We start from the raw sequence: 17063 nt of genomic DNA, 5'->3' as shown, positions 1-17063 counted from the left end.
TCCCCTTCCCCCAATTCCCCAGCGCTGTTCCCATCCCCCAATTCCCCCAATAAAAATCTTAACAAAAACAAAAAAGTAATTTGTTTCAGGGCCGGCCAAATGGTTCAGTTGGTTAAGAGCCAAACTCTGAGCAACAAGGTCGCTGGTTCGATTCCCACATGGGCCAGTGAGCTGCTCCCAAGCTGAGCTGCCATTGAGCTGCCAACAGTAGCAGGATGGGTCAGCTGGTGAGAGCACGTGTTCCTAACAACAAGGCTGCCAGTTCGACTCTCGCATGGGATGGTGGGCTGTGCCCCCCCCAACACACACACACACACACACACACACACACAAAACTAGATTGGAAACAGCAACTGGACTTGGAGCTGAGCTACACCGTCCACAACTAAGATTGAAGGAAAACAACTTAACTTGGAGCTGATGGGCCCTGGACAAACACAATATTCCCCTTCCCCAATAAAAATATTAAAAAAACAAAAACAAACGCCAGCCAATATTTTTAACTTACAATTTTAAAAACAAGGTTACCATTTTGTAGAGAGAAGATCATTTTAGGTCTGGATCACACTCTCCTCCAGGAGCCTCCAGCAGCTGAGAGGACAGATCAGATCCACATTCGTGTTGACTGATATTTTATGCAACCAGGAAGGATTTTTTTTCCTCACCTTCAAATCGAATAAGGTCCATTTCTTAGAGGAGAGAGAAAACATGAGTTTGTGAGGCACTGTTTAATTCCTCCTGATTCAGCCATGGTTTGGATGACTTCCCTATTTTAACATTTCACTTTGAAGTTGCTGGCACCTGCTCCCATCTTCCTGTGAGGACAGATAGCTCTAGCCTGCACCATGCCCAGAGAGCTGTGTAGCCCACATACTGCACCCACCACACCTCCCCTGCAGCCAAACTCTCAGCCCGGTGAAGGTCACCGAGGAGCAGTGAAGAAAGGTTTGTACGTGGATTCAGAACTTCCTTTTTTTAGCCTCAGATCACATTTTCCAAAAGAGGTGAAGACCTAATCCATATCACTCTCTTTGCTCTGTGTAAAAACTGTCCAAATTACATGTGATGGTGGAAGAGTTAAAAGTTAACCCTGCAGGGGCCGGCCGAGTGGTGCATTGGTTAAGAGTTGGCTTGGGACGCCAGCTCTGAGCAGCAGGACCCAGGTTCAGATCCCACATGAGGGCCAGTGACACTGTGTCTTCTACAGCTAAGATGGTGAACAACAGCCTGACCTGGAGCTGGGCTGCCGTGAGTCGCCGGTGACGGCATAGGCTGCAGTAGAACTGCAGTGGGTTGCCATAAGCTACTGTGAGTGGCTGGCAGCTGGCATGAGCTGCCAAGAACTGCCGTGAATGGCCGTCCAGTGGCCGACGACTGATCTGCCTCAGCCGGGAAGAGTGCAATTATAATACCAACATGGGCCAGTGAAGCGACGTCCTCCACAGCTAGACTGAAGAACAAAAGGGCAGCAACTTGCTGTTCCCCTTCCCTGATTCCCAAACAAAATCTTAAAAAAAAAAAGTTAACCCTGCATATTTCTCATTCTTTCATCAACAGACACCTTTCCAGGTACTCTCTTGTTGAGATGCTCTAAAATATAGGTGTGATGAGGTATTCCCCCCAAATTCCAAAACCTGAACTAAAGTTATCCTCTGAGAGTTCAATGAGTGAAATCCATACTGATTGTATTTGTCACCTGAGGAAATAATGCAAGAGATAATCAGTAAATAAAAACTAGAGTCCTATATGGGGTGACCGGTTAGCTCAGTAGGTTAGAGTGTAGTGCTGATAACACCAAGTTTTCCGGTTTGATCCCCAGATGGGCCACTGTGAGCTGCGTCCTCCTTAAAAGAGTCAACTATGTCATTGTAGCATGAAAGCAATGTGTAACAAATGACCGTGGTGGTTCCCTAATAACATTAAAAAAAATAAAAAAACTAGAGTCTTATAAACCTCTGTTTGTTGACAAGGTGACATGGGTCTCATCCCAGAGACCTAAACCAGAATCCAGTGTTAAATAAAAAAGCAGCAATACCTTGTTTGTTTCGCAGAAGGGTCTGATCAGCACAAACAAAGAAAAGGGAGTCCAAAGAAGGATTGTCTCCACTATGATCCCTAGGACAGAAGAGCTGGGTCAGGCAGAGTCCTGGCCCCAGATATAAGTGGGGAGCATGAGTGGATTGTCAGACCTGGGCAGCCTCTGCCATCTCCCAACTGGCTTTTGGGTTTCACCAGAGAGGGGGGTCCCAAGACTCATCTAATCACTGGAAAGGAGTACACACACACACACACACACACACATTATCAGCTTGCTGGGCTACACATTGGTCTTTAGTGAGTTTGTTCGGTGTGACTCAGGACTTACATGGGATGGTCTGCTATAACACATTTTCTAGAAACAGCCCTTCTCCAACCAAGCCCACAGCTGCAGTGGGAGATGACACGTTTATATGATGTGATCAACCCTTGGCCATGGTTCAATGAACAAGAGTTAGACACCTGACCCAAACGGAGTGAATGGGCACCTTTCTTCAGGAATTCGGACATGAGTCTGACAGAAGGGACGCTATGTCTCTTCAGGAGGCTGGGCTATAGCTTGTACACATTGTGACTGGGACCAGGATGTAGAGACAGCTGATCTGCAGGGAGAGGAAGCTGCTGGCTCCGAGGGCCAGGTAGAGTTGAGAGAAGGGGCCCCAGATCCAGGTGGACATGGGAGAAGAAAGGCACTTCAGAGCCCTGGGTCCCAGCTTTGCCTCGGAGCTCCAGTGCATCCTACCCTTGGAGGCAAGATCTTCCCCTTACATTCCCTTTCTTTGGATTTGAACAGCCGGAGTAGGTTTCTATCACATGTACCCAGCAGAGACTGGTCTAAGTATCGCGAGGGAGGGAAATGCCCAAGGGGCCCATGCCCACCCCCCTTCCCAGCCTGGGAAGCCCTGACCTGGGACAGCCCATCTGCCCTGTTCAGAAGGACTGCCCCAGGGTAAAGCCAGGGACCATAGATGCTACCTGGACATGCATCCCAGTGTGGGGGCTTGACCTGACCCATAGGATAAGGACAAAATGATGTGAGGGTCAGAGGACAGAGGAACATCTGCTGGGCCTCAAATTGTTGAGGTTCTCAGGGTTCATCATCTCTCTTTCCCAGCTTCACTCAGTGAGGACAGGGCAGAAGGTAGAGAGGAGAGGAGAAATTCAGGAAGGTCAGTTGTGCACACATCTGGGTTCCCAGCCGGGACGCTGGGCAAAGCAGCGCAGGGCTGTGCGCAAGGAAGGGAAGGGGAGAAGTCAGGTGGGGGGCGGGAGGCAGGGGGGGCGGGGAACGAGGTGAGACTTCAAGCTACCGGAGCTGCATGTGGGAACATGCCAACCCAGCAAATGAGAAAACACCGCAGGCCAGCATCTGGGAAACCCGGCATTATTACCGGGGCCCTGGCTTCCAGGTCCTCCTGAAGTGAACTAAAGGACAAAGCTAGCACATGGAAGCCAGTCAAATTTTACCACGTTACCATGACAACAGGAGTGAGCAGAGAGAAATGCTCCCAAATTAACACTAGTTATTTAAGGAAACTTTAAGGTTTTCTTTGATTTCGGTAAATAGGAAGATGAATGCGCCCAGATGTTTAACTGCGTCAGTACGTCGTCTGGGGGAATACCTGAGTGGCTCACAACGGCATGGGGGGCCGCCCATTGAGTCCTTCAACAGATTCGGCTTAAGATGTTTTTGCGTACGTTTTTTAACATGTGCATCTGCTCTCTGAGATGTTAGTGAAGATGTGGGAAAGGGGCTGCCAGGCCGTACCCCAAGTGGTAGCCTTTTTGTGTTTGGCAACCTTCTGTTTGGCTGATGTTTTACGTACATTAAGTTTTGAAGGGATGAAAGTAAACACTCTCACTCCATTGAAGGGGGAACCAAGTGGACAGGGCCTGTTAATCAGCTTCCACGGCTAAGGTTTCAGAAAACTCTTTCTGACTAGGGTTCACATATAAAAAATGATCCTTCCTTCCAGAAACTCTGGCATTTTCTAGGGGAATTTTCGAGATCATTAATATGAAAGAGGATAACCTACTTCTTTTGCTAATTGCCACCCAGCCCAAGTGCCACTGCTGGGGCTGATGTCACACACTTACCCTCCCCACCAGCCCGTACCTGGGGCCCACCATTCTCACCACCCAGCCAAGTGATGCCCGCTGGGCATGCCTACGACCCATGAGCCCCCAGCGGCTGTCCTAGACCTTCAGGATGACAGCCTGGGCTGAGGAACTAAGCCAAACAGAGTGAGGCTGATTTCTCACAGCCAAACTTAACACGTGCAGGCAATGAAGAAGCATGGAGAAACTGTGTGTGTGTGTGTGTGTGTGTGTGTAATTGTGATGATTACTTTTTAAAAAATTTTTTATTGATATCAATCTTTTTCCAGGACTCATCAGTTCCAAGTCAAGTAGTTGTTCCAATCTAGTTGTGGAGGGCGCAGCTCAGTGATCCATGCAGGGATCGAACTGGCAACCTTGGTGTTATGAGCACTGCACTCTAACCAACTGAGCTAACCGGCTGTCCCTGTGATGATTAATTTTATGTGTCAACTTGACTGGGCTCAGGGATGCCCAGACAGCTAGGTGCCTCTGGAAGAGATTAGCATTTGGGTCAGTAGACTGAGAGATCTGCCCTCACCAATGTGGGCAGCATCATTCAATCCAATCCACAGCCTGAGGACAGGAAGGCAGAGGAAGGGTGAACGCCCTCTCTCCTGCCCTTGGCCATCAGAGTTCCTGGGTCTCAGACTCCGACTGAATTACACCCTTGGCCCTCATGTGTCTCCAGCTTGCAGATGGCAGATCATGGGGCTTCTCAGCCTCCACAATGGCATGAGCCAATCCCTTTAATAAATCCTATATATATGTGTATCTGTATATATCCTATTCATTCTGTTTCTCTGGAGAACCCTAATCCATTAAAAAAAAATCTTACTCCTGGAATCTGCACCTCAACTGTACGTGCTAGCCTTCAAAGGCAGCAGAGCCTGGTCATGGCTGGTGGGACACCCTCCGCCCTCAGGCCATCCCCCAGGGCCTTCTCCTCAGGGGAGGACAGCAGGCCAAGCTCTCTGGCATATGGGGAGATGGGGTGGGGTCTCATGATTGGTTCTGCCTCTCACTGGCCTGGTCTCCCCAATAACCACTTTCTCTGTTTTGTCTTGTTCCCTCAGCAGTGTAAGGACCCATTCTGCCTTGCTGGTAGACTTGATGCTACCACGTTCTAGTCTCCATGACAAGGAGCATCTTTAGATAGCAAGTGGTGCTCCCTCTGCCCGGTGGGATCCCAGCTGGGATAGTCCTGGGCTTCCCTGACACTCCCTTGCACCTGGGCAGGCGAAAAGAGGTGGTCTCTTTTTGTAGAATGAAGGGACTCAGACAAGGGACAAGCTGAGTGGGGGCATCTGGGGCAGAGCACTAATGGCAGAGGGAAGCGAGAGTAAGTAGGGACCTTGTAGGGGTGCAGCAGCTCCCTTGGGGGCCCAACTTATCCAGGCAAGTCCCCTCCCACCAGGGGAGCAGCATCTCCTTGCCTTGGGGTAGGCTCCACCTGCCTGAGGATGAGGCTTTAAGCATTAACTAGGAAGCGTTTTCTAAATTCTTCACAGACAAAAAAAAGCTCTAAATGACCAGATCACCAGTGATTCTTTTTGTCTTCCTCTTCCTTATGAAAATTTTTGTGAAATCCAAAGAATAAATATTTTTAAAGTAAAAAGATGACTTTTTAAGAAAACGCATTTTCTGGCAAAGCTGTAGGACCTGTTTATGCAAATAGGTGGTACCTACAAGGAGGGGTGGAACCAGGAGGGGTGGAGCCGTGTGCCCAGCCAAGGGGTGGACCTACAGTTTTGAGGGCTTTGAACCTTGAAGCACCCACTGGACGCAGGCAGGAGAAAGGCGGCCATTTCAGGCTGGGGCTGGACTGGGCAAGCAAGCGGGACAGCCCATGACCCTGGGTTGGGGGCAGGGGTACATCCCAGCAGCTTGGCTGCATTTCCACTTGCATGAGCTTGGAATACCAACCTCCCCCTGGCACACATCTGTGTGGTGTGGGCAGGTCAGCATGCTGGCCTCACTACCTGGTCACTCCTGCTCATGCACGGGAAATGGGGCCCTGGGGAGGGAATGTAGACACAGCACAGCTCCCAGAAAAGGGGTCAGTCTCTGCTTCAGGTGCACTGCTGGGGTGGTCGGTTCGGAGCTCTCAGCTGGTTGAGAGGCAGGTCCCAGGAATCTAAGAGCAGGCTGCAGACCAGCGACCCCTTCAGAACGCCTCCTTTGCCTAAGTCACCCAGCTCCTGTCAGAAATGCCAGCAGACGCCAAGGTCAGAGAGGACTGGAGGGGCACCAGGGCCCACCTCCTGCACAGCCTAGGGGGTTGTATCTGCCCCCTGGGCAGCACCCACCAGTGACTGGGCGAGGGTAACAGGCAGCCAAGCCTTGTACATCCCCTGCGGTTGGACACCTACAGCCCCCATCTGCCTTCTCCCAGAGCTCCCCAAAATAAGTGCTCCTCACCCCAGTGATTGGTTTACCAGCCCAAGGCTCACCCCCTGGCCTGCTTGGTCACCCATAGGCACTGAGAACGTGTGTGTTAGCAACCAAACCACAGAGGGCCTCAGAAGAGGGTCTTCTCAGCATCACCTGTGCCCATAAACAAACCCGTCTCCAGGGAGGATGGGGGTCATTGTGGAAGCCTGCTCCAACCTCAGCTTCACATGTAACTAAACTATGAAATCCTGGGGTGTTCATCACATCCACCCCCTCAGACAGGACAGGAGACAGCAAAAGTCCTAGAAAGTTTCTACCACCATCCTGTGATGGAAGCCCAGGAGGTTTGGGGAGCAAAGGGGTTCAGAGGCATAGGTAGATCCTTAACTCTCCTCCTCGTAAGAAGCTGCTGCTCAGAGAACTGAGATGAGCGGGCCTCATGGGATGGCCACACCACTGGGATTGGCGGGGAGGAGGGGAAGGCAGAGAACAATGGCACCCTCCCCTGATCCCCACAGGCCCAGACAGCCCTCATGCCTCCAGAGTCACCCAGGGGAGTTCCCAAAGACTGAGGGGGTTCCCGTCTGCTGCAGGCAAGCCATGCCCTTCCTGGTTTGCAGGGGCGCCCTGAGGTCTGGGGTGCAGCTCCATTGGGTTGGGTCCCCTCACAGCACCAACCATCTGCCCAAGAAGACCTGTCCCAGCCTTGCCCTACACACGGCTTGGTCTTCTAGGTTAATGGAAGCCCAGAAGTGCCCAAGAACATGTCCAGAAATATGTCTAAGGAATTGAGGGGAGATGTATCAGGACCTAGATAATGATCATCAGTCCCCCAGGTGGAGATTTCAGGAAGGGGGCCAAGGACACAGGTTACCCCCAGAAGGTGGGAGTGGCACATCACCTAGAGTTTAGCAGAGAAGGATGCGAAATCCGCCAGCAACTTGATGTCATTAGGGAACGTCAGCCACGCCCCGCCGTCAACCACTAGCAGGGCACCCGTCACGTAGGATGCCAAAGGGCTGGCCAGGTACAACGCACTGTGGGCGATCTCCGTCTTGTTCCCCAGCCTCTGCAGGGGGCTGGCCAGGACCTTTCCACTCCTACTGGCCTGGGGACCACCTGGGAGGCCAGGTCCTGTGAGCTCCAGGACCCCAAGGTCCTCCACCCTTCCCGGTCCAGCTTTCCCTAAACCACATCTGGGACTGTTGGGGACACTATTAGCATCGTCCTGGTGGAGCAGTAATGGGCTAGGTACAGAGTAACACCGCCACAGAACCAGCATAGGACTTTTCGATGTATATACTGCCAAAGTTCTGGAAGCTTCGATGGGAGCCCCCCTTTGTGTCTGACGCACACATTGAGGCCAGCAGCCCTGTGGCCTCTACCTTCAGGGAGCAGCTGCCCGAGTCTGGCTGACTGTTAGTCCATTGCAGCTGTGAGTTAACCATCAATGGCCCTGACTCGACTTGGGTACAGACTCTTTGCTGGCCCCAGGGAGCCATGAGGACTTGGCATTTGCCCCCCGCCTGTTCCAGCCAGGTGGGAGAGGAGCCCATGGAGGCACTCTGGGGCTTGTGCCCAGGGGAGCATCCAAGGGGGCCTGGGCTCCCCGAGAGCCTTACCCAGCCGCCGGAACCCCTCTGTGCCACTGATGGGGCCAGGGGCAAGGCTGTTGACACGGATGTTCTGGGGACCCCACTCCACAGCCAAGTGCCGCGTCATTGCATCTGCGCAGAAGGAAGGCAGGCGTGAGGGAGAACACAGGGCTGCCCTGCCTTCTGGGGTGGCCTGGGTGTGAGTGGAGGCTCTCTACTGCCCACTTGGACATTGTAGCCCTCCAGAGATGGGCAGGAGAGGGGCCCAACAGAAACCTAGGCAGGCAGACCAGAGTGGGTGCCGTACCCACGGCCGCCTTGGCAGAGCCTGCATGCACTTGGAGCACCTGCCCCCGGGCACCCAGGGTCGCAGTGATGTTCACAATCACTCCTCCATGATCCTGCAACACATGGGGCGGGGGGGCGGGGGAGGGTTGTCAGTGAGTGGACAGCCAGAAGAGGGGAGCCCCAGCCAAGAAGACACTCACCCGAAAGCACTTCTCGTAGAGCATGCGAGACATGTTAAAGGTCCCCAAGGTGTCAATGTCCATCACGGTCTTGAAGGCATTAAAGGACAACGCGCTGGCCGGACATAGGAAGTTTCCAGCCGCACCTATAGGGAAAGGAGACAGAGGATGGTGCTGGAACACTGGGCAGTTAGAGCATAAAGACCTTCAGGATGTTCCAAGCCAGAGAAGGAGGTCTGAGAGTGTCCCTGACTCTGATTCAGCCGTGGTCACACTGCAATGACTCGGAAGCAGCTGAGTTGGGCCGAGACAGTGGCCTGGAGTCTGGGACACAAGTTCTAGGACCTCTAAGCAGGAAGGTCTGGTATCGCTGACCCATCAGAAACCCCCTGGCCTCGCTCAACAGTCACTCACAGTTTATGAGAATGTCAATTTTCCCAAACTCCTTCAGGGCCTGGTCCACGGCAGCCATGATGGTTGGAGGAGCTCGGACATCCAGAGATAAAGGGAGGCACCGCCGGCCAGTGGCAGCAGTCAGCTTCCTGGCAGCCTAGAAGCCGGACAGGAAGACAGAAGAGAGGTGGGCAGCAACCCAGTGGCCTCACTTTGAGAAGCAGTCCTTCAGCATCTGATGATGTGTCCAGGTTCTGCGGGTGAAGCCAGGGGTTTGCTGCTGGACCCTTCTAAGGCGATACAGCTGGCGAGCGGCCACTACCTGGGTCCATGACCCCCGGTGACATGTTCCTCCCTGCACGCTCTAAGCCACTAGCCACAGGTCAATGGACGCTTCAGCTGACTTCCAGTCCCTGCCCAGGAACTAGCTGTGGCAGTGATGAGACTCTTCTCCTGAGTAGGACATGTGGACCACTTTATAACCCTGATGAGCTCAGAGATGTCTCTTGGTGTCAGTACCACCCAACATTGAGAGCCCCTTCACAGGACCCAATAATTAATTTTTTTATAAAGTCAAGGGTGTCCCTAGGATGCCACTTTAACTGAAGCTCCATATTTGGAACAGAAGTGGCTTTTGGTGTCAACATCCTCTGGGCCTCAGGACCCTCCAGGCCCAGGCTCTGAGTCTCCACAGCCACCCATGGACGGGATGGGCACAGGAGAGGACCCCCCCCCCTCACCATTGACACTCTCGGAAGGCTTCTGCTGGCGATGACCATGTGGCAGCCGTGCCTGCAAAGCCAGAGGGCAGGTGTGAGGATGGAAAGGTGCAAGGGACACACTCAGGTGGGCTCCTGCCCGGAGCTCTAAGCAGAGTCCCCTTCCAACAAGGGTCTTTTGGGCCGAAGCACCAGCCCACGGCTAGAGACACAGCTGGCAGAGGACACAGTAGTCTGAGCAGGGCTAAGCGACTGTGGTGGGACATCAGGTGGGTGCATTGGTCCTATCCCAGGGTTTCTGGGCTGGCTTCTCTGGCACCAGGTATCCCAGCCATACAGATTTGTGGGCCCTGCCCCAAACACCATGTGCTCAGCACCCAAGCAGCTGTGAGCAATAGATGGGGGTCCAGGCATCTGCACTGAGTCCCCCTGGCTCAGCCCCACATACCCCTGCCCCCCTCCCTGTGAGGTTGGAGTGAAGGACAGAGTGCTCATTCTGAGGCCAGGGTTCCTCCCCTGCCTCACCTCCTGACAAACTCAGTCTCACAGCAACAATAGCAGCTAAGACCAGCTCAGCAGTTTCTACCTACTCCTCAATACAACCCTGACCAGCTAGCCATGTTCTGCTCCGAGAAGCAACATGCCCAAAGCCATCAGCTTGGAAAACAAGTTCAGCTGGAATGAATGAATCCACAAATCTTGTCCAGTGGGACCCACCTCTCTGATATAAAAAGTGGGGGCCCAGGAGAAACTGGGAAGGGTCCCTAGGATATCAATAGGCTCCCTCTCCCCCAAGCCCGCCTAACTCTGGGCCTCACCCAGGTAGAGGTGACAAGTTGCTGATCTGAGCCCGAGGCCACAGAAGTTGTGTCTCAAGAGACAGTGTTCTGCTTCCAACTTGGCCCTCCCTGGCCCTGGCTCAGCAAGGCCCCAGGGGGCCCTGCTTTAGAGTTACCTCCACTTGTTGAAACTTTTTGTACAAATGAGAGTGCTGAGACCAGAGCCACAGTCTTGACTAACCTCTTGAAGACCCTGGAGTCCCTCCTCTCCTAGGACAGCACTTGACCCCTTTCAGATGCTCTTCGTTGGTCAGTTGCCTAGAGGGGTTCCCACACCCACCAGCATCTTGCCCAGGAATCCTAGGATCCCGCGGGGTTCATGCAAGGAGGTGTGAGGATAGGTGTGGTGGTGGTGGTGTGGGGGGATGGGCACACAGAGCAGGGCTTACCGCATAAAAATCTCAGCTATCCGGAACCCGATCCCAGAGCCACCGCCTGTGATGAAGGCGACTTTGTCCCTGAGAGAAGAAAACAAGAGGCTCTTTGAAGGCATCCGTTAACTGGGGGCAGAGGGGAGGCCGGTGGCTCGGGGAAGACTTTGATCCTCTGCACTGGGCTCTCTATCAAATTTAGATTGTTGACAAAGAACGCGGGTGATTTTTGTAAGGAAATGAAACACTGCTTTTTAAGCCCGCATTCCTAGGCTTTCTGGGTCTTGGGGAAAACCTATTTCAACCTCAAAGTCTCTATTCATAAGGTTATTAAGTGAGTAATGTTTTCAAAACATACAAGCCTTCCTCCTCCCGCCCTTCACTACCACCCTCCTAGGCTTACCACTAGGAATACCTACCAGCACTGGCCAAGACAAACAGAACATGCTCTCACTAGAGCAAAGATCAAAATACAGGAGTACTTGCGCGCCCCGAGCCCCTATTTCCGCTCCCCGAGGCCTCTCAAGCCCCCGGTCCAACTCCCTGGGCGCCTCCAGTCCCCGGTCCCACTCTCCCGATGCCTCTAGTTCCCAGCCGCGCTCCCCTGGCGCCCCCAGTTTCCGACCTCGCTCCCCCAGCCGCCCCGAGCCCACGGTCTCACTCCCGAGGCAGTCCCCAACCCGGCCCTCACTGGAGCAGGTCGGGGCTAAAGAGATGGCGGTATTCAGGTAGACAGTCGTCCTCTGGGACATCAAGCGGCGGCTGGGCCATAGCGATCAGTGCGAACCCGAGGTAGCAAGGACCTGCTCAGGAAGAGCACAAGCCTCCGCGTATGGGACAAGGGGCACTCTCGTTACGTCACCTCTAGGCACCCTACCCCGCGCAGGGATCCGAATGCCTTGTCCGTCGCCACCGACCCGCCCAGAGGCCCTCGCTCTTCCTAGGACACCCCGCCCACAGCTGCCTCCTCCCCTCTCTCAGGAAGCCCCACCCCCATCCGAGCCCACTGCAGCTCCAAGCTCCTCCCAGGACCACGGTCCACCTCGCTAGCCCCGCTAACTGCGGCCGCACAGCCTGCTGGGACTGGGGGCTAGCTGGTGGGGCCTGGAACCGTGGCGAGCGCAGGCGCAATGCTGCAGGCCTCTTTTCGCAGCGCAGGTGGGGCGAGGGGGCCTGCGGACCGTCCACAACACTAAGTCCTTTTCACAAGATGGTGTCAGTGCCGTGGTCGGATCCAGCCGGACACAGCGGACACTCGGTTCAGGTCAGGACACCTGGGCTTTCTTCACCGCCGCTGGCCCAGCAGTGCATTTAAAACACCTGGTTGGGAGGTGCTCAGCATGTAAACGCCCTGGCCTCCCGGGCACCTCCCTTCCCTGTTGCATAAATATCACAAAGAAGAGGGAAGGAGACTGGAGCCCAGGAAAGCCACGGAAAATGAGGAAGGCCTTTGCTTCTTGTGGCCAGCCCCAGTGCCAGTTCCCAAAATGACCTGTTACAGGGTCAGGGCACTTCATCCACGCCTTCGCGTGGAGGCACAGGCAGCAACCTATGCTGTGAATCCAGGCCCAGGGCATCTATCACCAAGATGTCAAAAATATAAAATGAGGACCAAGTCAGCCTCAGCAGATGTAAAGATGCGCAGTGTCCAGTACCTGTGACCATTGAGTACAGGCACCTGGGGACCAAAGGTAAGGGGTGAGATGTAGTGTCAACGTGAAAATAAGTGGACACCAGGCAGCTAGATCAGCCTCAGCCACATGAAGCCATGGAGGTGGGAGGGGGTCATGGTCATCAGGCTTTCTGCTTTTGGGCTGGTCTCAGCTGCCACCTTCCCGGCCACCCATTAGTCCTGCCCAAGGCAGGCAGCTCCTCCTTCAGCAGGATCGGACGGAGTAGGGGCTGGGACAGTACCAGCTCTGGGGCCAGCTTGGATTCCCCCACACTTCAGGCTGGAGGTCTCTGGTCTGAAGCGTACATTCAACAGTTATTGATCCCCTACTGGTGTATGAGGTGGTAAGCTTCAACTCTACTCTCAAACTACTTACAGCTTTGCATGAAGGCCTCATTCCTACCTAGCCGTAATGAGCGCTCCACCCCCATGTACGGCACAGTGAATTTTAATGTCTCCCTCCTTGGGGGTGGTGAGGTCAAACTACCCACTTTTGGAAACAGCCCAAAAGTTTTCTGGCACTTTGGTACAGAAAGGATTTGGTCCAGTCTCTCGATGGCTTAGGATATGAAAAGGCACATAAAGTTGGCTCAACTGCTCTGGGCTGTGATGGAGCAAAAGGTGGACCGGGGGTGGGGCAGAGGGGGTTCTGGGACAGATGGGCAGAGAATGGGGTGGGCTCAAGTTCTTGTGGACAGAGGTAGTTGGTCCTGGGTGGATGTTGGGGAGGCCGAAGGCAGCCTGAGGTTCAGGCTGGGTAGAGGCTGCTGCGGTGGCCTTCATCTGCCCAATCCACCAGCTCATTGCTCTGGAACCACAGCTGGATCTCCCTCTGGGCCCCGTCCACGGAGTCGCTGGCATGGATGACATTCCTGTACAAAGTGATAGGCAGCAGAGGTAAAGCACAGGCTTTAATATGAATCTTGGGGGTCCTGGGAATGGTCTGCGGATCCTCTGCTGTCTAGGGGAGGAAGTTGGGTGATTGTGCAGAGGGGAAAGGAAGAAGAGGGGAGCTGGGAAACTGGGTTCCAGCCAGGCCTTAGCCTCTTACCCACAACCTCATGGACCAGTCCAGGCTGTTACTGGGAACCTCATTTCCCCACCAGTCCTCCCTTGCCAACCCCTCAGGGTGTCTGGCAAGATAGAATCAGATATCAGACAACGATGGCAGAGTACATACACAACACACAGGGAATGCTTTATCATCTGTGTGCCTGAAAAGGCCTTGAGAAAAAACTGAACGAGTAAATAATAGGAATGATGTCCCACCATAAAAATTCTCTTCTGGACTTTTGCCCAGCAAGACAGTGAGCAGGCCCCATCAGCTCCCAGTGGCATAGTGTCCCAGGGCCCCTGTACCTGCTGATGTGGACGCTGAAGTCTCCTCGGATAGTGCCAGGGGCAGCCTCAGCTGAATCAGTATGTCCTATCATGGCTCTCGAGGTGCAGACCACATTGGGGCCTTCCCAGACCTGCAGCACAGAGATAAAGGTGGGGAGAAGTGGAGATCACCAAGGGCTCAGCAGCTCTGGGCTCAGTCCAGGGCCCTCCACCCCTTCCACCATCCCTGCCAGGCTATACCATGGCAACCACGGGGCCAGAGCTCATGTAGCTGATGAGGGCTGGGTAGAAGGGCTTCTTCTGAAGGTCATGGTAGTGCTCAGCAAGGACACTCTTCGGCACCTGGATGGCATTGAGGGGAGGGGTGAGAGTAGCCCCTGGAGAGGCAACTCCACTGGGCATTAGGGCAGTAGCTTTGCAGATAATACCTACATGGGCTGGCACGCCAGTCATAGCAGCACAGGGCAGTTACCGCCTTCCCACCCCTCCCCTTGCACTGCTGACACCAGGACACTCCTCCTGAGACATGAAGGGCTGAGGTTCCAAGGTCTGTGAGAGGCCCTCCCCCTGGGAGGCCCTGAGAAACACCCACAGGCCAAGAGCCCTGATACCTGTAGCATCTTCATCCCCACCAGCTTGAAGCCCCTCCTCTCGAAACGCTGGATCACATCCCCAACAAGCCGCCGGTGCACCCCATCTGGTTTCACAGCAACCAGGGTCCGCTCCTGGTTCCAGGAGGGCCCTCCTTTAGAAGAGGAGGGGTGTGGGGGATCAGGGCTGCTGCCTCACACCTTCACATCTCCCAGCTGTGTCAGGGCCCAGGTGTCATCTGGGCTTTAGTGTCTGCCTCCCCCAGAGCAGCTCTGGAGGGGAGAAGTGCGGTGCCCACAGCCAGGAACTGCCCAGCATGGAGCTGCTGCCTGTCAGGGACAACCAGGGCAGTGGGTTCCTGGGGGCTTCCAGCCTGTTGGAGGGGGTCATGGCTCCTCCCAGGCAGTGACAGAAGCTGCCCATGATGGAGCTAGTGTCCCCTGAGAAAGCATCTTAGAGAGCCAGGAGGGCCCAGGAGGCACAGAAATGCCATGCTGGAAAGAAAGCACAACTCTTTTTTGTTTTTTTTTTAATTGGGAAACAGTGTGTTTTTCCAGGACCCATCAGCTCCAAGTCAAATAGTTGTTTCAACCTAGTTGTGGAGGGTGCAGCTTAGTGGCCCATGCAGGGATCGAACCGGCAACCTTGGCGTTACGAGCCTGTGCTCTAACCAAATGAGCTAACCAGCTGCCCCAGAAAGCACAACTGTTGGCCTCACTTTTGACTCCTATTCTTGGGAGTGATGGCACAGGCACTGTCTGAACCCCCACCTGCCACATCACCAGGGATCCAGAGCCCATCTTCTGGGTGTGACGTGAAGGAAGAGCAGGGGAGCCGGGAGAAGTGAAGTACTCTCCCCACCAGGTGGGCCACGGGGACCTGGGGATTGAGAAGGAAGGTAGAGGGGATCCTGTCTGCAGGTGGGTAGACCTCGAAGGCTCCTCTCACACCTTATTGGCCAGGCAGGATCTTTGTGCTGCTATGGGGTTTCAAGGCTGGCCACTTCCAGACCTAAGGAGAGCACTGAGCCTGCCCCAACACAGCCAAGGGGACAGAGGCTGCCTCACCCTCCTACAGCCCCCGGCCACTTCCGGAGTCCCTTAGACCCTCAGCATTGGGTCCAGGGCCAAATGTGCTTTTGAGAGGAGCCCAGACCCTGGAAGTCCTGCAAAGTCCTTCAAAGTCAGAACTGGTGGAGAAATGAGAGAAGAGTTGGGGCAGCCCAGGGTCCCTGGAGGCATCTGCAGCTGCCCGTTCCTTATTCCCAAGAGGAAAATTAACCATAACCTGCGCTGGGCTGGAAAGCAGGCAATGCGTCCCCACCACATCCATTCACAGCTGAATGAGGCCCATGGAGGAAGCCCCCCTGGCTTGTTTGTTCCCCCAAAACCCAGTGCCTAGGGACCCACTTCAGGCTGGCTTGTACCTGGGGAGATGGCAGTACTCTTCCCAGTGTTTGGATCACCATGACATCTGGCTCTCAGCTACAGCAGAGGTCCCCTTACAGACAGGGGCCTCAGTGTCCCAAACTGGGATGGGCCAGGTGGACTTAGGGCCTCGATAAAATGCCTTAAGAACAGTGGTTCCGTGGAGGAATGATCATCTGCCGAGGATGACCCCAGGCGACTCAGGAGCCAGAGGTCGGCTGGGACCCCCATCAGCATCCAATGTGGCCACCAGGCCGCTGGCTTCCTCTTCCGGAGCCCTCGGCCCCTCTGCTCAGGGGCAACATGGGGACGTGGGCCGCGGGAGTGGGGGGTTGGGAGGACAATAAATGGGGTAGGGGGTGCAGGGGCCCGGCCCAGGCGGCAACCCAAGGAGCGCGCCGCTCCAGCCTGCGCCTTCCGGGACAGCCGGGTCGCCTGCCCCTTGAGCGGTGCCCCGAGGCCTCCAGGGTAGTCAGGCGTACTGCGGAGGTCTGGGTCCCCCTCTCCAGGGCTGCCGCGTCCGCATGTGCACCAACAAAGGCTGGGAGGCGCCTTCCGCCCGCCTTCCTCCCTTGACTCACCCGAGCTGGGGCGCACCAGCAGGTTGGGGACCAGGGCCCGCGGGGGGCACAGCAGTCCCCGCAGCGCGGCGCGCCCGAAGAGGCAGCTCATGACACCCGGCTCCGGCTGAGCGCTGGCGGAGCGCGCGGGACCGCAGAGCCCCCGAAGGAGGGGCGGAGGGAGGGAAGAAAGGGAGGAGGGGCGGAGGGAAAGAGGTAGGAGGGGTGGAAGGAAGAGGGGCGGAGGGAGGGATGCGTGGGCTGGTTTAAGAGCCCCTCTTAATCTAACCCAAACCCGGAGGACCCCACCCCCAACCCCACGGCCTGCAGCCCCACCTGACTGTTCTCCACTTGCAGAGCCCATGGAAATGTATAATGTCAATTTCTGTTAAAATCAGAAGAAAAAATATAAGTATAAACCCAGCATGGACTATATTCATCATACCAATGCAGTCGTTAAATATTATTGACATTCGGGCCAGCCGAGAGTGGCTCAGCTGGTTAAGAGCTCGCTTGGGAGCACCAGCTCTGAGCAGCAGGGCTATGGTTCGGATCCCACA

The 17063-nt window shown here is 54.8% G+C and overlaps 2 protein-coding genes across 10 annotated transcripts in view; both read right to left on the bottom strand.

Annotated features, from left to right (window-relative positions):
• Positions 1-5663: 5663 nt before the first annotated feature.
• On the bottom strand, positions 5664-11818 carry DECR2 (2,4-dienoyl-CoA reductase 2). Its single transcript, XM_019648710.1, has 9 exons — positions 11604-11818; positions 10931-10999; positions 9724-9775; positions 9005-9140; positions 8612-8736; positions 8431-8524; positions 8151-8255; positions 7430-7647; positions 5664-6335 (listed from the first exon to the last, which is right to left on the bottom strand). Exons 1-8 carry the CDS (start codon positions 11681-11683, stop codon positions 7430-7432), a joined length of 879 nt encoding a protein of 292 aa, XP_019504255.1. The 5' UTR covers positions 11684-11818; the 3' UTR covers positions 5664-6335.
• Positions 11819-11893: 75 nt separating this feature from the next.
• Positions 11894-17063, bottom strand: part of NME4 (NME/NM23 nucleoside diphosphate kinase 4) — a 13130-nt gene continuing 7960 nt past the window's right edge. For 2 of the 9 annotated variants that reach the window (XM_019648713.1, XM_019648718.1), the window contains exons 2-5: positions 14537-14670; positions 14166-14267; positions 13944-14056; positions 11913-13456 (exon numbers count right to left, since the gene is read on the bottom strand). In XM_019648713.1, the coding sequence (XP_019504258.1) occupies positions 13333-13456; positions 13944-14056; positions 14166-14267; positions 14537-14670 (473 nt within the window). In that variant the 3' untranslated portion in view covers positions 11913-13332. Of the gene's footprint in view, positions 13457-13943; positions 14057-14165; positions 14268-14536; positions 14671-15286; positions 15396-16524; positions 16670-17063 lie in introns of those variants that run through there. The other 7 variants (XM_019648720.1, XM_019648715.1, XM_019648712.1 and 4 more) reach the window with 7 other exon arrangements.

The sequence above is a fragment of the Hipposideros armiger genome, unplaced genomic scaffold (genome assembly GCF_001890085.2).
Source record: "Hipposideros armiger isolate ML-2016 unplaced genomic scaffold, ASM189008v1 scaffold_126, whole genome shotgun sequence".
Lineage (NCBI taxonomy): Eukaryota > Metazoa > Chordata > Mammalia > Chiroptera > Hipposideridae > Hipposideros > Hipposideros armiger.
This window is presented reverse-complemented; position numbering and strand designations above follow the sequence as displayed.